Source organism: Poecilia formosa, unplaced genomic scaffold (assembly GCF_000485575.1).
Source record: "Poecilia formosa unplaced genomic scaffold, Poecilia_formosa-5.1.2 Scaffold688, whole genome shotgun sequence".
Taxonomy (NCBI): domain Eukaryota; kingdom Metazoa; phylum Chordata; class Actinopteri; order Cyprinodontiformes; family Poeciliidae; genus Poecilia; species Poecilia formosa.
This window is the reverse complement of record NW_006800627.1, coordinates 128,716-153,401: the sequence shown is the minus strand read 5'-3', so window position 1 is coordinate 153,401 and position 24,686 is coordinate 128,716. Positions and strand designations below refer to the sequence as shown.

The 24,686-nt window shown below is 36.9% G+C and overlaps 1 protein-coding gene across 2 annotated transcripts; it reads right to left on the bottom strand.

The window, feature by feature from the left end:
- Nucleotides 1-5,191: 5,191 nt before the first annotated feature.
- Nucleotides 5,192-22,725, bottom strand: LOC103130897 (LIM domain and actin-binding protein 1-like). Of its 2 annotated transcripts, none has more exons than XM_016666265.1 (4): nt 18,685-18,931; nt 16,349-16,499; nt 13,659-13,704; nt 5,192-5,811 (listed from the first exon to the last, which is right to left on the bottom strand). In XM_016666265.1, exons 2-4 carry the CDS (start codon nt 16,471-16,473, stop codon nt 5,395-5,397), a joined length of 588 nt encoding a protein of 195 aa, XP_016521751.1. In that variant the 5' UTR covers nt 16,474-16,499; nt 18,685-18,931; the 3' UTR covers nt 5,192-5,394. The 2 variants fall into 2 exon arrangements, with proteins under 2 accessions (XP_016521751.1, XP_016521750.1); XM_016666264.1 differs by lacking the exon at nt 18,685-18,931 and adding an exon at nt 22,472-22,725 and having other exon boundaries at nt 5,193-5,811.
- Nucleotides 22,726-24,686: the final 1,961 nt, after the last annotated feature.

The following is a 24,686-nucleotide window of genomic DNA, read 5'->3' as shown; positions in this document are numbered from 1 at the left end:
TTTTCAACCTACAATGGTCCAGTAAGTCGTTGTTTTCTTTGGCTTTGTATTTAAAATTACCTAAGAACAACAGATCTAAAGCAGGTATTAAACTGAAGACAGCACCAGAACAATGGACCAACTCCAGAGGCCCAGGTGGAGCTCTGCTGGGCCGACAGCGGGGGTCTGATGATGGTTTGCATGCATAAACACACGGGGGGTGTCAGTGTAAACAAGCAGCACCGGCCAGACAAAGGATCCGATGCTAATCCGAACCCCATTAAAGCTCTGCTACAGACAGACGGACGGACGGACGGACAGACCGCTCCCCGCCTCCCATAAACACACAGTTTACTCCGAGCCGAACCACAACAAAGAGGACAGTTCAGTCTGCAGACGCAGCAATGCTCCCAGATAAAAAAACCCAATCGATAAAGTCCAACAGAGGAACTTTACAGAAAGGAAATCATGAACCTGAGACAAACAGTAGCTACCTTTGGCGCAGACAAAGCAGGAGGTAAAGCGGCGAGGAGGAAGCGGGTCGCTGAGGCTCTGATGGAGATGTGGGTTAGGGTCTGCGTCGGACCAGGAGGAAGAGGCGACGGGGGGAGCAGGTGTTCAAAAGGAGGGAGTGGCTGAGGTGGCGCTATTAAAATGAAACCGGCTTTAGAGGGAATCAGACTGCGGGGAGTGATGTGGGACAGGAGGAGCAGCTGGTACGGGGTGCGACTCGGAATAATGGAGGGGAGGAGACGGGGTCTGTGAGGGAGGGAGGAGGGTCAATTAATTTCAGAGCGTCTGCCGACTCCATGTGGAGAGAGAGAGGGGCGAGTGAGGGATGTTTACATAAGAGGAGGAAGATGAAGAGTCTGGATCCAAACAAGCCAAATGCTCCAAAAATGATTACAAGATCTTCACTGCAAAATCCAGGATCAAATGAGTTGATTTAACCAAACTGCAAAAACAAAACCTCAATGTAGCTTCTAGTGCAAAATATCTGAGCACTTTAAAGGTGACAAAAACTTAACTTTTCAGCAAGAAATAGGAGCTTATTTAAGTCGACAAGTGTTGGATATTGATGAAAAAGTTCTAGTTTCACATGCTGCGAAAACAAAATCTTACCAAAATTTATTTTATTTAAAAATATTGGGATGTTCTGTCATTCATGCCAAAAATGTCAAATTGAGAGCACATTTAAGACTTTTGCTTTTATCTCTTCAGTAATGTACAAATTAGACAATATTTTAATGAAGTTGTCACATTTTGGTAAAAGATGAATCTGACAATCCAAAATATAAAAAGGATTTGGTGCTTTAAAAAACAAACGGGTAAATAGTTTTTAAAATGTTTCCTCTCACTTTAAAAAAAAAAGTACAAAAGTTTGTACTTTTTGGATTTTATATTATAAATCAAAACAAAATGACAACTTAGAAGGAAAAATGATAGTTTTCAGTTTTTAAGAATAAACTCAAACGGCGCTTGATGCGTTTTTATTCGTCCTCCTCCGTTCTGATTCCTTCAGAAGTCTAATTAGTCTGCAGTTTATGTTCTGGTTAATCCCAGCTGTTTTTCTGAGGTTTGTTGGCGAACAAAGAGCATCATGAAAACAAAACAAAGCAGACAGGTCAGGAGAAAACGCAGAGATGCTTAAAGCAGAGTTATAAAACAAAAAAACACTGTTACATCAATCTTCTGGACATAAAATGGTACAACTCAGAAGTTACAACTATGACAACTGAACAAATTCCTGAATGGATTTTGCAGAACAATCCTCTCAAAGCTGTGGTTATCTTTCCCTACCACACTTTTTCCTTCCACTCAACTTTTTTTTTTATATTCTTAGACATCAACAAGCTTCTTCAGCGAAGCCTTTTTTGTGGCTTTCCCTCCTTGTAGAGGTCGACTCAAAATCCAGAAAAATGTTTAATCTTCGCTGGTTTCTGATTTTGCAGAGAAGTTGCGCTTCTCAACGTCGAGCTTCATTGTTCCGGCGTGTTCAGTTTGTTTGAAGCCAAGTTGCACAATTTCCACTGGGAGGATTAAAACTGCTGGGAAACTCAAACTAAATCAGAGGAACTGGAATTAAACTGGAACACGGTGAAGACGACTTCACTGATTTAATGCAGAACTGGAAATATTAAAATAACCAAACAAACTTATTCTGCAGCCTGGTTTGACGGGAGCCAGATTAAGATGTTTGTTTTAAATTATGAGAATAAAGTTGTTTTATTAGCAGAATAAACAATGTGACCAGAAGAAAGTTGTAAAATATTTTATTGATCCCAAAGAGAAATTTAATTATTGTCTTGTAATACAACTATTTTCATATCCAGTTTCTCGTATTATCGTACCATTTCAGTAAAATTACGACTTTTCGTGTCGAGTTTCTCACAGTATTACGACTACTCTTGCAATATAACTATTTTTGTAGCATTACGACATAACATGACTACATTAGTAATGTGACTATTTTTAATATTACAACTCTCATCACATCTGTATTATTTTTACTTTTTATATGATTTTACTCCAATAATATGACTGTTCTGGTAATACAACTTAATTTGCCATCATTTTCTTGCAATATTTGACTTTCCACATAATATTGCATCTTTATTCTTGTAATTTAAGTATTCCTTCCTAGCCCCAATATGCTCTCATAGCCATCCGATGGGTTGATTCAACAAGACCAGATGGAAAAGAAAAGTTTCCGGTGCTACCAAAAGCAGCACCAGAAGGGAGGGACGGCCAGAGAAAAAACAGGGTTTAGATTGACGAGGAGGGAGAGAAGCTCAGGGGTGATTGATGATGAGGAAGAGGAGGAGGAGGGGCTTTTCTGGCCTTTGGAGGGGGAGGAAGATGGTCTGAAGAGGCAACAGATCAGCTGTCTGCAGTCATGAGCCTGCAGCATTACATCATCCACCCTCTGAAGCTCAACAAAGCGGCAGAGGGGTTCGGTCATACAGTGGAGGCCATTGTGTCGATCGCACACGCCGATCTGGATCATGGAGTCCAAAAGAGACATTTCGCAAAAAGCCCCCCAGACCCCGCAGCGTGTTCCCAGCTAATGTTTCAGAAGCCTTCGTGGGAGTTTGGTGGGATGTGGAGAGTAAAAACAGGAGTCAGGAGACAGAAGAGAAAATTATGACCAAACTAAAGTATCATCTGCATATACTCTAATCCATTAGGGCCAAAATTGTTGACAAAATGTGTAAAGTTTTTTTTAATTAAAACTGAAAAGTTTTATTTGTTGCTCTAATTCTAAAGTGACTATTTACCTGGCTGCCTTTAACTCAATAAAAGGTTTTTGTCATTGACTTAAGAATTATTCAAGAGGTTTAGAGTCATGCTTTTATTTTTGAAGAAGGTGAAGACTGTTCCATTTCCAGATTAAAATCTACTATTGTGCTGCATGCAAAATTGACAGTTGGCAATACACACTATAAAACCGAAATCTGTTCCAAAGAATCACTTCCTGAAACGCACATAGTAGTAAGTTTGACCCGTTTGAGGACGAAACACGAGTTATCAATACATGGTGGGTGCTAACGCTTTAGCTAAGTACAATGTTTCTAACGTATAGCGCTTTACGTTTAGTTCTTTAGTGTTAGCTCAACCAACAGGTCCTACCACTGATTTGGAGTGACTCTACCTAAGATAGTAAAGACTAATCACTGTGTTAGAGTCGAGGGTTAAAGTCATTTCTGTAGCCATAGCTTTTTATTTTCTAACAAAAAACACTGAAAATTATTTAGAAAACATTCCAGTTTCACGTTTCTACAGTTTGGAGGGACAGTACTTTCTTTTTAAACCATAACTGCTATAAAACAACTAGACATTAAGGCTAACCTGGCTTAATTCCCTGTAAGGCTAACCTGGCTTAATTCCCTGTATTTGAGTCACATTCTGCTGATGCCTGTAAGGAAAAATCTGTTTCCAAACCTTCTGCCATCTACTGAATCAGCCTGGCTTTGGACCCTGCAGTGGAAACGCTCACAACTGACAGGTGACATAAAAGGTTTCAACAAGTTAAGCTTTAGAGGGGAAAAAAAACACAAATATCTCAAACCAAGTTGGGTTAGCTATAAATTGCACCATTAACTAAAACTTTGCAGACTCTCCAGTTCAGAAAACCATGTAACCTGCAGCTATAATACACCTAAAAAGACAATTTAGCTAAAGGAAAACGTCCAGAAAAGACTTGGCATATAAATTAAAGATCATGCATAATTTATCTGATTAGTTAAGACTTTATTTGAGCGACCACCGACCGGCTGCAGAAGTTAGACAAACCACCAGCGTTGCACCACGTTTTCACATCTAATGCAATAACATTTTGCAATGCCTTAAAGAAAACACATGATCGGATGGTAAATTCCTCCTTTTTATGCTCAACAAACAACAATTAGCGGCCTGAGGGAGTATGAAGCAGGAGTCGGCCTGAGATGCTGGCTGTCAGCTGAGTCAGGGTGTGTGTGTTCAAGCAGAGGGGCATGCAGCGAGGCTGCACCATGTGACCGAAAGTATGAACACACCGGAAAGACTAGACCTCTGACAAAAAAAAAAAGTGATTCTTCAATAAGTTAAAATGTATTTTTAGCTTCAGGAAAACGTGAAGCGTTTGCTTCTCGACTCACTTTTTAGATCGCTTCCTGTCAACTCTTGTACATCCGGTTTGAAAGCCGGATGAAGCATTACATCATCTGTAAGATGTTGCTCTGACTAAAAGAAAGTTTTGATCCGTTTTGGGTTGAATCAGTGGTGCAGCATTTGTTTTTAAAGCGTGTGGGACCTGAACTGTTTTAACTGGGTCTCTTAAATTCAAACATAAAACTAAAATATTTTATACGTTACATAGTTGCTCAAGAAAAGTTGAAATACTACCTGAAATTCAAAAAGTAAACATTTGTATACTTAACCACATTTCTTGAGCTTCTATTTTGGTCTCCACTGCTTCTAAAACCAGCCCAAATACTTAAATAAAAAACACTGAAGTTTTTGGCAAGAAGTTAATGTTTTTTATGTTGGGGAAAGAGAGCCATTTCAAAAACCTTCTGAATATAACGTCACAAATCAGAAGGCACTGTGCCATTACCTAGCAACCAAAGCTGAGCTCCAGCACATTTGGTCAGCTGGTTTTCCTGCCATCTGTTCTGTACAATGGCTGCTGGAAAAGACTAGCGTGTTTTTGACTTACTATCCAGAAACCACTTGCTGCATCTTGTTGGTTGTGCAGCAGGCTCTACTTTTGCTTTTCAAACGCATACTGTTGTATAGTTGCACGCCACTATACAAGTGCAAGTGTAAACTGACCAGATTAAAATCTGATTATCTGAGAATAATTTTGTCCAAAAAATTACTAAAATGTTTTGACCACAATAGGTCACCTTTTGGTTATGCGCGCTCACGTCAGCCTCACTGCGCACTCAGATTCACTTTTGAGGGAAAGTGACTCGCCTCGTCAGGGGCGTCTCCTCTCTCAAACATCATCTTCAGGCTGTTGATGGGAACGCTGGGCTTCTCGATGTCGGACGTCTCAGCTGCTGCGGCCTCCTCCTCCACCTCCAGGTCTCTGCCGGGCTTCGCCTCCATCTCCATCAGGTCTTCGGCTTCCTCCGTCAACGGGTCGGTTCTGTTCTCGGGGTGAACCTCCAGAGAGGATCCTGCAGATCTCAGGACCTTCTTTTGGGTCTGGAAACGGGACGCGGGTTTGGTGAGCAGCAATGAGCTGCTGGGGCTCTGGGACGTGGACGGCTGCTGCTGCTGCTCCCAACGTTTCTTTAAAACACTCAGATTTCCACCAGACACAGAGGATGGAAGAGGCTCCACAACCTGCAGAGAGCAACAAAACATCCACTTCAATCAAATCACTTTGTTTTGCATCATCTGATTTAAGTATTTAACTCAAAGACTGCAAAAACACAAAATATTACCAAGTTATTTTGTCTAGTTTCTGATGCAAATATCTTAGTAGATATTTGCATCAGATATCTACTGATATCTGATGCAAAACCAACTTACAAGTAACTTTTCAGCAAAGATATAGCAGCTCGATTCAAGTAAATAATTTGTTAATGTTGATGAAAAAGTTCTAGTTTTATGGCAGATTATTTCACTTGGAAGACAGGAAAATCTCTCCGTATAAATGAAATAATCTGCCGGCAGAAATGGCACATTTTCATCAAGATTAAGGAATTATTGACTCAAATCGAGTCGCTGCATCTTTGCTGAAAAGTTGGTTTTGAGTTAGTACACTTGAAATAAAACAAAGCTAAGATATTTGCACCGAAAAGTAGACAAAAATAATTAGTAAGATTTTGTGTTTTTGGAGTGAAAGTACACCAAATCATTTCTGAAACAAAAACTTAATCCTAATTTCTGCTAACAAACTTTCAGGTTGTAGAAACAAGAGATTAACATGATTTTTTTGTTTGTTTTGTTTTTGAAGAAGGGTCAAGCTAAGATTTTTATTTTTTAAAAGAATAAAGTTGTAATATTCAGAGAATAAAGTAATTTCATGAGAACTCCAAACAGCTAAAAATTGGGATTGTTGAGTATTTTGTGCAGTTATGAGTTTTACAAACAATGATTATTAATAGAAACACTGTTTTTTAACACAACATCAAAGTATCAGGATTTTGAAACAATTGTGCAAAGAATTGTTTTAGAAGAAAAATGGTTACACAAGATCTTGAATACTTATTAAAATAACTTTTTGATATTTTGTTCTAGTAAAATGCAACTTTGTTATATTCTTGCAGTATCCTGGTCTTATTAACAGAAGTGATGATTGAAATAAAAACACTTTTGGAAAAGCGTCATTTGTAATCTTTTTGGAAAGAAATAAAACCTGCAAAACAATTGAAATCTGATGTAATATGGATTTAAAAAAAAAAAAGATTTTTAAGTCATATCATCCAACTCTGAAGTGAATCAGCAGAAAAATGTGAATTAGGTCAAACGTTTGGAGAATCAAACCTAATCCAACTAGAGGGTCATTTTTTAAAACCGGATCAATATTAGTTTAATGATGAAGTGCAAAAGAACAAATTTCCATCAAAGTTTCCCATCAACTCAACGCAGAAAAATCAGGAACAAAATGCCTGAGACCAGCTGCAACTCGCCCTCAAACTCCATCATTCAAGAATGTTTCACCAGAATCTGCATCTCTGTACGATCTCCACCGTGTCGACACACGTTTTACTAGAACCCGGCGAGATCGTCACAGCAAAGAGGCTGAAAGTTCATTTATAAACCTGATAAACCTAAACTAAGGCTACCATAGTAGCTCTAGATCTCAGGCTGTCGTCCTGCTGGAAGGAGTCAATGTTTAGCTCCATCCATGTTTCCAATCAGCTCACCTGCTGAAGAGAAACATCCAAACTAGAGCTGCAGCTAAAGATTACCTTAGTAATCAATTATTCTAATTGGAAAAATGGCACATTTAACCACTTAGGCTTATTTTAGACAATTCGAAATGCATTTAGATGCAGCTCCCAAGATCATTTCTAGATTTTAGAAAAATAAATTTAAAAGAATTAAAAGTAAACTTGTTGAATTTATCATGCTTTAGAAACAAAATTCAGCTATTTAAATAAGAAAAAATGCCTAAATCGAAACATACCATTGTTTGGTGCATTTGCAACTAAAAAAGTAAAAAAAAAAAAATACTTTTACATGAAAATTTCATCCCTTTGTTCTGCTCAGCTCATCAATACAGTGTATTTATGATCTGTTGATCGTTTTTTGGATTAAATAATCAGACAGCAAAAGGTGCTTAATAGGGGATTTAACAGATTTTGAACAAAGTGAAGCTAAAATGCTACTTGAGTTTTAAGAAGAACATTTACAAAGATTTTTTTATTTCTTAAATGCAAAATTTTTATTTTTTTGTACATTTTTGGCTTAATTACTGCTCCGATTATCCTGATTTTTCAGTAAATAGCATTTTTCCGTCTGTATTCTCCAATGAACAATTAATCTATTACTAAGTTAATCTATTGCTAAGCCATGTTTTACAATAGGATGGGTACATTAAGGTTAGGCTCCTTCCCTGTGTTCTCCTTCGCTCCTTTTTATAATAAAAAAAAGACCAAATATGTGGCATTCATGACCAATAGTTGCCATGGCAACAGATTGGAGGAGCTGCAGAGGTCCACAGCTCATTTGGGACAGAGTCACCATGTCCCTCCTGGCTGCTTCAATGATTGGTGCACTCGGTTTTGGTTTTGGTTTGCAGCTGTATCAAACTCTTCCCATCCTCCATCGCTTCCTCAGAACAGCTGGATCGAAACCGAGATTAAAAAATGCGCAATTTGTTGCGCCGGATTGTTGGAGTCACCATACATAATTAGACTTCCACTTCACATTTCTGCACCACTTCGTGTTGGTCTGGTCCCATAAAACCCCGACTGAGAACACATTGAAGGTTGTGTTGCAACATGAACGAGAATTAAACATCCCCAACATGCCCCCGCTTTCTTTTATTGGCCTTTTTAATTCTCTTGCTCATCTGGACGCCATTAAAAGCTGCAGCCGTGTGTAAAGATCATGCAGAAAAACAACGTTAAAATAGCTTTACTTTGCAACAAACTGAGCTAATAGTCTGCATTGTTTCCTCTCAGTATGTCACACAAAGACGTTCTGCCTGCAGATGTGGAAAATAGTGAATGGATGACGCTGCAGCATCTTTCAGATCAACAAAACCAGATATTATCTTCATATCAGCTTCAAATTGCAGCTGTGCAGCATTAAAAAGACAACTTTCAGATGCACACGAACTCAAACGGAGCAGAGAGGCTCATTTTTCTCTGCCAGCTAAACAAACAAAACGGTCCATCGTGACTCATTATCAACCCAAACCTTTGTAGACAGAAATCCAGGCGTCGGAGTTCAGCTCGCTCAATAATGTTCATCAGCGTTGGACTTTCACCACCTGATTCTCTAAAAGCAGCTCAAACTTTAGTCAGAGTTTGCGAAAAAGAAAGTCTGCAGAGGAGGAAAAGACATGAAGAGGAAACAGAAACCACAAACTAAAAAGTCAAATAAAAAAAAATAAAACTGTGAGCTGCTCAGCATGACTTTGCAGCTGCAAGACTTATTTTAAGAAAAAAAAGGAAAGGAGAAAAACTTTCTAATAGATAGAAAGCAGAGATGTAAAACCTGCGAGTGATGCAGACGCCCCGGCTGTCCGGTTGCCGACGCGCGGTCGTGTAAAACGCCGTGTCTGAGGGAGGAAAACGCCACAAGCCGCCCCAGATGTGAAAGGCTTGAGAAATGATCAGAATGAAGCAGCGTGAAGCAACTCGCCCACCCCCTACAACACGCAGGGAAGAAGGAAACTGAAGCGCGGGGGAGGTGAAGGCAGGCGGGGGGAGAAAATCAGAAACAGAGACAGTCAGTGAGGAAAAAAAAATGTCCAGGAAATGAGGAAAAGGTAACGCTGGAAACCTGGAGGGAGGGAAACAAAAACAGCAGAAAAACTCCAAGAACAGCAAAGATCCTGAACCTGGATGTTTGATAATCCTCCTTTGGAAATTATTTAATTTAAACACAATGGATTCAGACGGGAGAAACAAACGTAAACTTAAAGTTAAACGCAACAATGACATCAGTATGAATGAACATCCGCAGCAAACCTTTCCTGTTTAGGCCTCTAAATAAACGTGTAGCTGTGAGATTAGACAGATCGTGTTAAATGGAGAAAACCTGCAGCTTTCTAAACTTTTATCTAAAAAATAAAAATTCAACATCCCATCTCTGACTTCTTCAAACTCCAACAGGATGAGCATGCATAGCTCACAAACCGAGTTAATCTGAACTCATTTCAAGATTCGAAACAATTGAGCTGCAAAACTTAAAACTGAAGTTGTTTTGATAACCAGGCGACTGTATGCAGATGAATCAGGTTCTAAGGAGTCTTCCTGTTCATATTTATGTTTGTTTAGGTTGTGATATAATACTTGGAGAGCTGTCGTCATAGTTGCTGCAAAAACCACAATCTTACCAAGTATTTTTGGTCTCGTTTCTGGTGCAAATATCTTAGTACACTTAGAATAACTAAACTAGCTTACAAGTAAATATAAGTAAGATATAGCAGCTTGTTTGGAATAAATAATACTGGTAACACTTTATTTGACGGGTTGTGCATAAGACTGACATGACTGTCACAAATGGGACATAACACCCATCATGAACATGAAGGAGTCTTTATGAATGGCTGACTGCTGTCATGAAGTGTCATTCGGTAAATAATGACACTTTAATGCAAATATGGGACTTTTAAAGCAACTTTGCATTAAAATGTCATTACTTACCCAATGACACTTCATGACAGCAGTCAGCCATTCATAAAGACTCGAACAGGCGTTATGTCATATTTATGACAGTGTCATGTCTTATGCACCCCTTCAAATAAAGTGTGACCATAATACCTTCATACTGATGAAAATGTACCATTTCATAAGTTATAACATGAAATAAAGTGTCTTGTTGCAAGTGAAATAATCTGCCAGTGCAACTACTTTGATCTATAAAAAGTATTTTTACGCTTTGTTTTGAAGCTCAAGAGTTTTGGAGCAATAACTAAAACCAACTGGTTAATTTCACCCACCAGGACAAAACCGTTCAACTGGCTGCTTGTGAGATGAAACCTCAGCTGACCCGACGATGTGCCGATTGTGGCTCAGCTGACGGCCCACAGGCCGAGCGTGCTGCGTGCAAAAACTGATCCGTTTCAGGACGGATTTCACTCTGATGCGAATCAGCCGGGGTGAGTCAGAACCACACAGAGGTCGAGGGAAGCGGCCATCTTGTTACGGTGGAAACATAAACTGAGTGCAGCTTGTGTTTGCAGAAACGCCGCTTCATGTCGATGAAGAAAAAGCTTTTAGGAGTCAGCAACACCGAGGTTGTTGAACTTTGAGCGTTATCAGCTGCTTTGAAGCAGTAATATTTGTTATGATTTAATCAGTCATTTAAAAACAAAAAGGTTTTCAAAGTGGGGCCCTCAGAAGAGGGACGATATAACAAAATATATTTTGTCATAAGTTTTTCTGATTGATATTTTTACATACAGAACAAAGGTAAAAAAACATGTTGTATACACAATGAACTTAATGATGCATGTTTTAGAACAAGGAGCACATGCAAAACTTTAGTATATTTACTATTTTTTATTAAAGAAAAAATTAAAGGGGTTTGCATTAAAGCAAAAAAAAAAAAAACTCCTTAAATTGTTGCCACTTAGTGTCAAATTTGTTCAGTTTCCACTTTTCATTTAATTATAACGTTCTTTTCTTATGAAATAGAATCCGTATTTCAATTAATGTAAGAAACAAGTTAAAATTATTTATCTGTCCGATTGACTGCCAGTCAAATTTGTGCAAAGTTACACTGCAAAAACAAAATCTCACCAAGTATTTTTCGTCTGGTTTCTAGTGCAAATATCTTGATACACTTGCAATAAAACAAACTTACAAGTAACTTTTCAGCAAGATATCAGAAATTGATTTAATTGAATAATATTGATGAAAAAGTATCGCATCCACTGGCAGATTATTTCACTTGCAACATTTTTTCCTTGTTAAAAGTGAAATAATCTGACAGGACAGTAGAGCAAGTACTTTTTGTCAATAATAATGAGGAATTATTTACATACAATGAGCTGAAAAATGACTTCCAAGTTAATTTTTGTCTTTTTTCCAAGTATAATAAGATACAAACTGGATTCCAAAAAAGTTGGGACACTAAAATTGTGAATAAAAACTGAATGCAATGATGTGGAGGTGCCAACATCTAATATTTTATTCACAGTAGAACACAAATCACAGATCAAAAGTTTAAACTGAGAGAATGTATCATTTTAAGGGAAAAATATGTTTCAAAATTTCATGACGTCAACAAATCCCAAAAAAGTTGGGACACAGCCATTTTTACCACTATGTGGCATCTCCCCTTCTTATGTCACTCAGACGTCTGGGGACAGAGGAGACCAGTTTCTCAAGTTTAGAAATGGGAATGCTCTCCATTCATGTCTAATACAGGCCTCTAACTGTTCAATCCTCTTGGGCCTCTTTGTCGCACCTTCCTCTTTATGATGCGCCAAATGTTCTCTATAGGTGGAAGATCTGGACTGCAGGCTGGACATTTCAGTACCCAGATCCTTCTCCTACCATGATGCTGTGTTTGCTGCAGAATGTGGTCTGGCATTATCTTGTTGAAAAATGCAGGGTCTTCCCTGAAAGAGACGACGTCTAGATGGGAGCATATGTTGTTCTAGAACCTGAACATAGTTCTCTGCAATAATGCTGCCTTTCCAGACATGCAAGCTGCCCAGGCCACCAGCTCTCATCCAACCCCAGACCATCAGTGATGCAGCTTCTGAACAGAGCGTTGATAACAACCTGGGTTATCCTTGTCCTCTCTGGTCCGGATGACATGGCATCCCAGTCTTCCATAAAGAACTTCAAATCGTGACTCATCTGACCACAGAACAGTCGTCCATTTTGCCTCCCTCCATTTTAAATGACTCCTGGCCCAGTGCAAACGGCTGAGCATGTGGAGCTTCTTAGAAATGGCTTCCTCTTTGCACTGTAGAGTTACAGCGGCGGATGGCACGGTGGATTGTGTTCACCGACGATGCTTTCTGGAAGTATTCCTGAGCCCAGGCTGTTGTTTCCTTGACATTCCTGTTTGAGGTGCAGTGACGTTTAAGGGCCCGGAGATCATGAGCATCCAGTAGAGTTTTACGGCCTTGACCCTTACGCACAGCGATTGTGCCAAATTCTCTGAATCTTTTGGTGATGTTATGCACGGTTGATGATGATAACTTCAAAGTCTTTGCTATTTTACGCTGGGTAACACCATTCTGGTATTGCTGCACCATCTTTCTGCACAACAATGGTGGAATTGGTGATCCTCTTACCATCTTGGCTTCAGAGAGACACCACACTCTAAGAAGCTCTTTTTATACTCAATCATGTTGTCAATTGACCTAATTAGTGTTAATTAGGTCAATTAGTGTTAATTGATCTTCCAGCTGTTTGTTATATGTTCAATTTCCCTTTTCCAGCCACTTATTGCTACTTGACCCAACTTTTTTGGGATTTGTAGACGCTGTGAAATTTGAATCAACATATTTTTCCTTTAAAATGTTACATTTACCCAGATTAAACTTTTGATCTGCCATCTATGTTCTATTACGAATAAAAATTTGACATTTGCCATCTCCACATCATTGCATTCAGTTTTCATTCACAATGTGTTTGGTGTCCCAACTCTTTTGGAATCCGGTTTGTATTTGCACTAGAAACTAGACCAAAAATGTTTTTGCAGTGTAGCACAAAAAAGACAAGTTTTTATTTAAAAAAATCCTTAACTCATGTTCGACTAAAATCAGAAGGTATGAGGCGGCATTTAAGCTAAACAGATGTAATAATTATTGAACAGTCAGAAAAAAAAGTCAATAGTTTAAATATGTTGCATCATTGTCTGTAGGTTTATAAATTTGGTCTCCAACCAGAAGCTAATGCTATTTGGGAATCCATGATCTAAAAAATAAAAGCCGGTACTATTTGTATTTTTATTCACTGCAGTTGCAGCTTTGATATATTTTTACTCCAGAAAGCTATAAAGGCCCAAAATATGTGTGTCGATTAAAAATAAAGCTCATCACCAACCGTTTTTTTCCTCTCTGCATTTCCCTCCTCTGCTGCCATCTGGTACCTGGAGGAAAAAAAGCAACATGGCGGACATTAATGGACAACGGGGACCAGAAGCAGCTGATCCAAAGATCATTTAGTCTTCAGGTGCCATCCAAGTAAGAAAAAAAAAAAAAGAAAACAGCAACTTTAAGATGACTGAAGCGATAAACTAAAGAAAATTTGTTGAATATATTGTGCAACTATTAGGGAATGTATACGTTTTTTATCGTAAAGACGTTTTTTAGCGAATGTGGCCAATATTTACATTACTTGATAGTTAAGATGTTTTTTTCCAGCCAACTTTGTTTTTTTGCACATTTCTATTTTATTAGTTTAGATTTATTCCAGAGTTTCCTTCAGCAGATGCATTTTGGAGGTTTTTTTAATGTCATGGATGACTTGGCAGCTTTCATTTTCCTTTTTCCCAGAAACATGGAGGAATATCTGGTTTCACCAACTGCTTTAAATTCAAATGGAAGCCACTAGTCCTCGACATGTTCCGGTCTGAATACTGCAAATAAAGACCACTGGTGCCAGAAAAAACTTTAAATATTGGAGAAACTAACCTTTTTACTAGAATTAGAACTGTTTTACATTTGAAGGAATCATTTGAAGGCTTAGGAAAATACACCTGGCTTTACCGTTTAAAAAGTAACATTTTAAAAACAAGAATAAAAAATTACTTAAAATGCTCTCAAATGATTAATGCACCTTCATGTCTCATAATCAACTGATGAAGCAATACAAATATTTAAAGCAACGGTTTGTCGGGTGGTTTTATGCAAACTGCTGCATCTGCAAACAGAACAATACTGGCCCCTAGTGGTAAGAAGGAGAAACTGCAGCCAATTTAAGAAACCAACAGGAAGCACTTCTACAAAATAAAGTTTTGTATAAAGCTGGAGCAACAGGTTGGTAGGCACGTTTTAAAAATAGCGGGAAAGTTTTTGAAAATCGCCTGAAGTAATTTCCAGGTCTGGATAAACACTGGTAATGGAAATATAGTCAGACAATGATGCTTTGCTCTCCCAACAGAAAACTGGGTTTTCCAAAATAAAACGCACACAAAATCATTTCACAAATTAAAAAGAACAGCAATATGTCAACTGTTGGTCCTCATTATTAACATTTGGATTTTCCCAAAGTTTGTTAAGACAACATTATTCATTTTCCATACCGCACGATCAAAACACAAACTAAAAAAAGAAAAAACAAAAAAAAAAACAAAAAAAAATAGTCAAACTTAAATGTATTGCATTAATTGGTCACAAGTAATCCAATTAAGTTTGTTAGTTTATTAAATAATCAAGTTAAACTTAAGCATATTTGTGATAAAGTTGGAGCTCCAGCCTCTTCACTGCATCCCTGATTTAAAATATCCAGAGTTGTGACATTTTACCCCATTTTGTTTCCAATATATAAACAAAATGTCTGAATGTTGCATCTGCAAAAACCAGACCGAAGAGACAAACAAACTGATGAATAAACAGATAAACAGACTGATGTTTACAACTTTTAGACAATAAAAGTTATTTTTGCTTTGTTTACATATTTATGCAGATCAGTTGATTCATAAACACGACAAAACTGTATTGTGATAATAGCAGTTATTTTCCTGACTTTTCTGTTTTCCTTCATGTCAAGTCTTCCATTAATCTTTGTGAGTTTAAGCATCTCAAGTGTTAAACATGTCAAGTTCTTTGGAAACGCCATGAAAACTGGGAAACCAGAAAAACAGGAACAGAGGAAAACAACCTCCACAACAGGTTATGGTCAATATTTGACCTCAATATGTAGCCAAATATTAACCTTTCAGAATTTAGCTACATGTACTTTGGTCCTAAAGGCAACACATTAGGGCCAGGCTAAGAAAAAAAACTAAACGAGACAAAGTAAACATAATCTGATGCTGATGTGTTAAATGATTAAGTATTTTCTTATTCATAAAACCGACTGCAAGAAGCTCAACATTTCTTATTTAACCAGAGTTTCAACATTGCTTTGTTGTGTCTGGAGTTCCTATATTACTATGACTCTATTCTCGAATCACTACAACATTTCCTCTCTTTTTTTTTTTTTTTTCTTGGCCTGGTCCCATTACTCCCTTTTAGCCACTGTTCTTCTAGAAACCAGAGCTAAATATGAAGAAAAACAAACGATAAATGCACTCATTCGTACGCCAACATGCAGGTCGGGAGGCAACCTGCAGCTGGAGAAGCTTGAATGGTGCCATATTTATATTATCATAAAAGAATATCAAAATATCTACTAGGAAACAACATTTTTTTTAAAAATAGAAAGTGTTGATGAACCCTGTGTAAAACTGAGCAAACAGAACTGAAAGCAGCTGAGCAGCAGGATCCGATTCAGTTTCAGCAGCTGATGAGTTCAGAGCGACGCGACGGTTCAGCTGCTGGTGAATTATTAAACTTCTGGATCAGAACCAGAAGTTTACACTGCAAAAACATAAAACCTTGCCAAGTATTTCTGGTCTAATTTTTAGAGCAAATATCTTAGTAAACTTGAAATAAGATGAAAATAACAAGTAGCTCTTCAGTGGATAGGAGCTTCTTTTAAGCCAATAATTATTTAATATTGATGGAAACGTTGTAGTTCCATTGGCAGATCATATAAAGTGGGGAAAAAGTCTGATGAGCAGGACTTACTTGGAGAAGCGCTCTGCGATGGCGGTGTTTTTTCCTCGGGCGGAGACGATGGACAGCTCTTTGGCCGTGACCTTGAGCGACTGCGATGCCCACTGCCTGCGGCTGAACGGCGCGACGGAGGCCATGTTTGTAGTCTGTCCAGGAAAAAGTGCTGAAACGGAGGAAAACAGAGCAACCTGTTAAAGTTCAACATTCCTTGAACAGGTTAGGATCTGTTGGCTATACAAAACATGTTCACCACGTTTTTGGACAAAATCATTCCCAAATAATGAGATTTATTCAGAATCAACCGTTTTAGGGCCTCCTGTCACTTTAAATGCAAATAAGCTGCTGCTGGCCACGCCCCTAACCCAACGTTTACACTCGTGAAAATAGTCAAACTGATGCGCAGTTCTGCAACTGTACATCTTTGAAAAGCATTAGTAGGGCCTCCTGCACAAACAACAAGAATGCAGCAAGTGATTTCTGGATGGCAAGTCAACAAAACACTTGTCTCACCCAGCAGCCATTGTACAGCGCACACAGCAGTAAACGTCCTGGAACTCAGCACAGGTTGCTAGGAGACAGGCAGAGCTCTGCTGGGGTTGCTAGGTAATGGCACATTGCCCTTATTGTACAACTTATCAGGAAGGAAATGCTCATTTTCCAGACACCAAAAAAAACATCAACTTATTGCCAAAAAATCTGGCCAGATATATAAATTTTTAAGAATTTGGGCTGTTTTTAAAAGCAGTAAAAACTATAAAAATGTGAACAATGTGTATTTTGCACAATAGGTCCCCTTTATATGTCGAAGCTGGCATTTTTTGGCATCAGTTTACCAAAAAAAGATCAGAAATGGAAAAAACTCTAAAAACAATCTTTTTGGTTGACCACATCAGCCTGAAACTCAATTATTTCCCCATTATGTTTCACTATAGAGTTTTCCATGGTAGCATGTTTACCAATGTGTTTACAATGTTAAGCTGCTGTTTCTCTTGGTTAAACTGGGCTTTAAACAACAGGATCCGCTGGACTTTCATGTGGGGAATCAATACTTTGAACCAGACTCCATATTTGCCTGCAGCGGCCCCCGCCACCCAGCTCAGAAAGTCAATAGAGGGCGCAGAGCGACCATCTGTTCCCCGTGTGACAGAGCTCATTCCGAGCCTGGACCAGACAGCAGAACCTCCTGCTGCGTCACAAAAACAACCTGCTGACACTTTCACCAGACCCAAAAAAAAAAAAAAGAAAGAAACGAGTCCCTGCCTGCCTTCACCTCGTCTGCAACGGCGCCGGCAAGCAACTGCACGCAGATTTCGGTAGCTAACCGTCATCGCTTGAGTTTTACGCAAAGTGATGAAGCAAACAATGAGACCGGAAATTACAGAGCCGACCGGGTCGGTACCGGTACAGTCACTCAGCAGGTCAACTATTCAGGGAAGTGCTCCAATTTAATGTGCCTTACATGTTGTAGGCTGAGAAAATAAAGATACATTTCATATTAAATGCAAAGAAAAAATGAATGAAACTTCCTGATTTGACTTTTTGATATGAACTGAGGGTTTGACATTTAAAATTCATGTCTGTTTGCTCTTAATTATCTTAAATCTACTAATTAAATAAATTAAATTTAATCCATAAAACATTTAAACTAAACATCTGAAGAGCAAACCAGAAAGCAACTCAGTCATTTTTCCCTCCAGTTTGTAGAAAATTGTTAAAAAAATAAACCTAATATAAATAAATCAGGTTTTTCAGGATGAACACCATGATATAATTTCAATACCTTTAAATAATTTCTAGTAGTACTTAATAGAAAGCTTAAATACAAACAACCAGGTAAATATACAAATAAAATATTTTAAGTATTACAAATATAGAAATTTACAAACAAAAAGCAGAAAATAAAAATTTATACTGAGAATTGGAAAAAATGTTATGTCAACATCCACTCCAGAATGAATAGACAAGTCAGATTAATTAGTTTTCAGTTTTTGTTCTTAAACATCATCTTATCGGTTTTTCATGCATCTCTGTTCATAATAAGCAGCTTTTTTATTCTTCCATATGCTTTGGGATCCTTTATGTTGAGCCTTTTCCCAAATCTGACGATTTCAAATCTAACTTACTATTAAATTATTTTCTGAAATCATTGTGTTTCAAGTGAAAAAGTCAGTCACAAGTTTCAAAGTAAATTTCTTCCTGAAGCTCCTGACAGTTAAAAAAAACACAAATGAAGTCAGATAATCTTGTGAATGTTTCACGTCAGAGTGAGATTATAAACAAAGCAGCAGGTAAGAAACAAACGGACTCCATGTTCAGCTGCTGCTAAATACTAAAACAAACCCACCTACCTCAGGTTATTTGTGACGGTTTTCTCTCTCCGATCACCGGTTAGGATCTAAAACATTTCCTCCTCCGCTGCTTTAACCAGCGCTTCAGACCCTAAAGGGAAATATGACGAGTTCCCCCACTAAACTCCTCCCAGCCAATAGGAGAGTAGCACCACTTACACCTGACAGGTGTTTTCCGCCCCCCTGATATTCAGGATGACCTGGGGGAGCGCGACAAGCAGACGGCGCAGCGACAAAGACCCGAATGGAGCAGGAAGTGGAGAGAAGGAGGAGGGAAGTGGGAGGCTAGGAGGGGGGAAATCCCACTGTGGATTCCAGGAAGCCGACCGAATCCTGGCTGCCACTTTCTCACAGGGTCAACAGTCTGCAGGATGTGACTCGCTCACAGTACCGCCTGACTTCACCAAAGAGGAGGACGAGTTGTGTCAAATCATGAGCAATCAAAATTGCTCAACACAGAGACGATCCTCCCCCAACTTTACGAAAAAAAAAATCTGTAAAAACAAAAACCAGGGGAAAATAACTGCCAGTTTCAGGTTGTTTTTGCTCGGTGGTAGTATAAATTTAATCTGTTTTAACTAAAAAACTTGTTTTCTTCACAGGTTCGCAAGATTAACATGACAGGAAATTTAGAAAAACTGCAATAAAGCGAGAGCTCATCTGTTTACCATTGTTCTGGGTTAGCTGGTTAATAATTGTACAGAAAAAGTTAGTCAATATGAAATTTGTTTTATTTAAAGAAATAGAACCAGGCGAAGCTAAAACTATTTTTTTTTACATTTTAAATACAAAATGTGTGTACTTTTGTACAATTTTGACTTAATTACCGCTTTGAATGTGTTCTTTCAGAAAACTGATTTCGAGTCTGTGCTCCAGTTAACCAATTACTAAATTAGTTTATTATTTCAATAATAGATTCATCACAATGTATCATTTCAGCAATAATCCAAAAGTTACACGTTTCATGTGCTCCATCAGGCAAATTAAACTATTATTAAACTACTTCCTGTTGATTTTTAGCCATAATTATCACATCGAGAAGGAGTGCAAGTTATCAGACTGATAAAAGCATCGATCCTGTGGTGCTTCTGGAGTCTTTAAACTCCATTAGTGTTAAATATGACAGTTTAATCCCAAACACATGACTCCTCTGCGAGTCTGGAGGAAAAACTATCAGAAATTCCCGGACACTGCAGCCTGGAGGATTCTTGAGGAATTCCCAAGAAGGAAAAACAATAAAACGATACTCTTGGTTTCAGTTTTAAGTGATAAACCAAAAGGTGGAGGCGAGTTCAAGTGGAAGAAATGCAACTTCAGTTTCTCTTGTTCTGAAGCTGTAGCAAAACGAGAGAAAAGTGCAGAGAGGCAGTTCATAAATTAGATATTTAAAAGATGCAACAATCTCCTTTATTCCACCTCTATACATAAACTCACTTTTAACTCCACAGTGAATGATGTCAAAACAACAACCAGGAAGCTAGCAATGGTTTATCTCAGATTCAGAGACCTGATGTTTTCTCACCATAAAAAGAAAGCATGAGAAATTTCCCCCCATTTCAGTGAAAACAACAAACTCCAATAAAACAAAAAGAGATAAAATAGATACAATCATCCAACTCCTATCTAGAGCTGAGCAGTACAGTGTTTAAAAGGAAAAAAAAGATTTCAAATCAATTTCTGCCTCTGCTTTCAATTACAGAAGATATTTTTTAAGAAGTGTTTTTTAATTCAATTACATCTCAGAGTTGTACAATGCAGAAATAGGGCCACGTTACAGGAATTTCTGTTTAATTACAAGAACAGTCATATTAGCAGAAGAAGGTGAAATTTTCCCAAAAAGAAAAAGAAATTCTTAAAATTAAGATAAAAAAGTTGCTTTAATGAGGACAAAAAGCTTCATTATCAGGATCTGAGGTGAAATAGTCATTAGAAAAACAGCTTCTAAATCCTACTGCTAAAAATAATTCGATTCTCGTGTTCAAATTACCTTAATAAAACCGATACCAAACGTTAGCTTCACAAGATGCTCAACATTCGTCATTCACGTTGTTTTTTCATGTAGAAATTCTCAAAATTACTTCCTTCACCAAATTAAAATCTTTATTCTGATAAATTTAATGCTTTATTCTCACATTATTTTGACTATTTTGTTACTACAACTGTGTTCCAATAGTGCGACTTTATTCTCTGAATTTAAAAAATAGTTTCCCTAATATTCTGTCAGAGTTGACCTGAATCCATAGTCCTTACAAACAGACACTGTAAAACATGCTGGTCAAACAAGGTGGCCGCCCCGGGGGCGATGACATCACTCTGAACTATGGAAACCCAACGAGCGTATTGGTGAGAAAAAAAAAAATCCGGATTTTGTAAAATTAAAACATTTTAAAAAATTGATCAATTAAGATACATCACCCAACCTTGGGTGACCTACCAAAATTACTTTTTAAAAAAAACCTCACAGAAACCTTTGATTTTTCCTGATTACCTGCCAGTTTATGACGGAGTTACGTGAGAATAATTACAAGAAATTGCACAGATTCAAACCGGTCCACCTGTGCACAAACGAAAAACTTTGGAGTTGTAATTCAGCCCATAATTCAAGCTGTGACCTGCAGATCAGACACTACGAGCAGCTTGACATCATCAGCGTTTGTGACTCAGAGCCTCACTGCGAAGACGACAGGATGAGTCCACTTATATTCACACAGAGTCATCTGGTTTTGCAACCGGAACAAACACTTCACACAAGGAGACAAGAGCGTCCTACGCAATCCGGCCAGTCCTTCACCCTTTGGTCTGTTCACTTTAGCTACATCTGTTAAAGTATTCAGATGGATTTCATCTGTTTAAACAGAAAATAAAGACGGGCTCTAAAAAAATCTGCAACCTGATTACATCTTGGAAGGAAATTAAAAAGTTTCACTAAACATTAAAGATTCTCTAACATATAAACTTGGCCGATATCAAATCTTCAGTCTTGTTGGTAAAACCAAATAAATTATGTTTTATTACTTCCTGTCCCTGCAAATTCTTTCAGCTGTTGTTTTTCCCATCCAACAGATCAGCTTCTGGACTGCAGCGTTTTAGGTTAATGATGCAACTTTTAAAAACACTTATAAAAACAATATTTACATTTGTTTTTCATAACTTGCTGGTTTAAATAAAACATCTCTGACTGGTTTCTGACTGGGCTGTACACTTTCTTTTAGTTGGTCTCAAAGCTATGGTTCATTTATGATTTGTGCTGCTCTTGCCTACCAAGATGGCGGTTACGCTCAGACTTAAGGGAACTATGCATTCATTATTTGGGAATCTCTCATCGCCAAGTAATGTCTAGATTGAAGTCAACTGTTAAATTAATAAGCTTTAATTTAACAGTTATTTGGGGAAATAAGTTACACATATGAATTATCTTCATTAATCTGGCGCAAAGCAGGAAAAAACTGAAAGAAAACATTCCAGATGTTGGCGGTTTGCAGCAGAAATTAACTTAGAAAATGCTTAAGCTGCATCCTGAATGGTGAAATAAAAACATCTTTCTGGGGAACAAAATGTCTCACTTCCAACCTCTACAAGGAAATCACAAGTTGTCATTTTTTGTAAGACAGAGTATGAGCTCAACATTTTGAGTCATTCTGCTTCATTTCTCCTCTGCTCGACAGGTAGCAGCAGGTGACTAATGACTCAATAAGCCGCTCCGCTTAATTAAACTCACTTTGTGACAACTTTTATCTCATATTGATTCAGCAGCTGACGTTATGTCGCAGACATGAACAACTCTTACCTCACACTTGACAGGGAGATATTCGGTTCATCACTTCTTCATCTGAGCGCAGTTAATATAAAAAAACAACAAAATCACAGCTGCGCTTCAATAAACTCTGATTTCACCGCCGGTAATTAGGTCCAGATATCCCTCCGCCGCCGGGATCGCGCAGTAATATCTAGAGACATCTGAGGCGTTCTGTGGATTGCTACACACAGGATGGATTCAAATGGGACAGATTATAAACATATTTCTTGTCATTTTACCTTAGAGCACAATTTGTCATGAATTAAAACCAAAACAAAACAACAAGAAGAAAAAAAAACTTACTGTTTTGAAAAAAAATTCAACTGATTTTAAAATTATGACTTGTTTATGTTTAAAAAGTTCACATGTTTGATATTTTATTCATTAAACAAAAGTTTAATTTAAAAAAAAATTGAAAATAGGAATTATGTCACACATTGTACAACTGACACAGCAGATTTTGGTCATTTTGGACCAAAACTGTAAAATAAAATGAAATAACATTACACTTGGGCTTTTATTTTGTTGTAAATATTTTTTTTAAATAATTCTATTCAGTTGCACATTTATTTGGATCAAAGTTAATTATTTTTCATAACTGCAGTTTTTATGTTCCAATTTTGCTCTCACTGTACAGTTATTCTTAATTTTGTTTTGCATGTTTATTTTATATTTTTATCTTTGTGTGAATACTTTGCTGAATTTTCCTGACTGTAGAACAATAAAGGAGATTTATTTTTTATAAAATAAGTATGATTAAATTGAATGAACAGTTTTGTATATTACAAATTATAAAACTTACAAATTAAATTTACAAAAGTATATTTCTAATTCATAAATTACAAATATAAAAATATTTTATATTTTATTTTTATATTTTTATCTTTGTGTGAACCTACTTTCAGACTTTTTCCCCAAATAAAGGATTATTTTTATTTTATTCTATAAAATAAAATAAGATGAACTAAAACATAAACAGTTTTATGACTACAGTCTAGGGGTCCATTTTTGCAATTTAAAAAAATATAAAAATAAATATAAATTTTTCTTTGTTTTTCAGACTCCTTTATTGTTGATGTGTAATAGTCGAAATTAAATAACTGGAAATGTTTATTTAATTTTAGGTTTCAGAAAAATGAAAAATTTGATACAATAAAAACATTTTATTTGTATATTACTCTCTAACCTAAATACAAAATCATTTTTACAAAAAATATACTTTTAGGTGTAGATTTACAGCACTGTACTTTTCCCCTTTTTTAATAATATTATTCTGAAGTATCTCTACTTGAGTAAAATTTCTAGATACTCTGCCTTCTGTGAGTAACTTCTCTAAATAAAGAGGAAACATATTTTCACCAAAACTTCACCAGACACAGATCTGCAGTTTATGTCAAAGTGAGACTTTTTGTTCATCCAACAGGTTTGTTGGCTCTCTAGAGCCATTTTGAGGTCAACTTCAAAACGGATACAGTAAACATTGTATTTATATTTCTATATAAGTATTTTGTAAGTTCTGTGATAGAGAGATATGATCTGCTATCAGTTTTATTAATTTCATATGAAAACATTTTGACTTAGAAAGCGTTTCTACTTTTTAAATTTTTCATTTTAGTCCCATTTTAGTCTTAAATATACCAGAATTTACACAATTTTGGTATTTATATTAATAAATTCTGGTATAATTATACCAGAATTAATATGAACTTTTATTTATTATAGATATAAATATAAATGTATACTTTTGTCTGACTGATGGCATCATTTTTAAATATTAAATCAGACTTTCAGATCAGAAGTACTTGAGTAACTTCTGATCTGATTAAATACTGATTAAATACTTTTCTTGACTCGCTTCTTGTACTTTTAAATATGTTGAAGTAATGATGCTCTTACTTGAGTTTTTTATTTTTAATAGAAATTATCAATAAAAATTAATACTATTAGCGTATTACTATCTTTGACTCTACCCACCTCTGACAGGATTTGATTTTTTATTTTTATTTTTTAATAATGAAGCTGGATAGAATTAATTAACGTCAATGCAACCTTCTCTCCAGCAGATGGCAGTATAATAAATATTGATCATTTAAAGTACTCGTGTAATGAGGCTATTTGACCAGTAGATGGCAGACATCTATCTATCTATCTATCTATCTATCTATCTATCTATCTATCTATCTATCTATCTATCTATCTATCTATC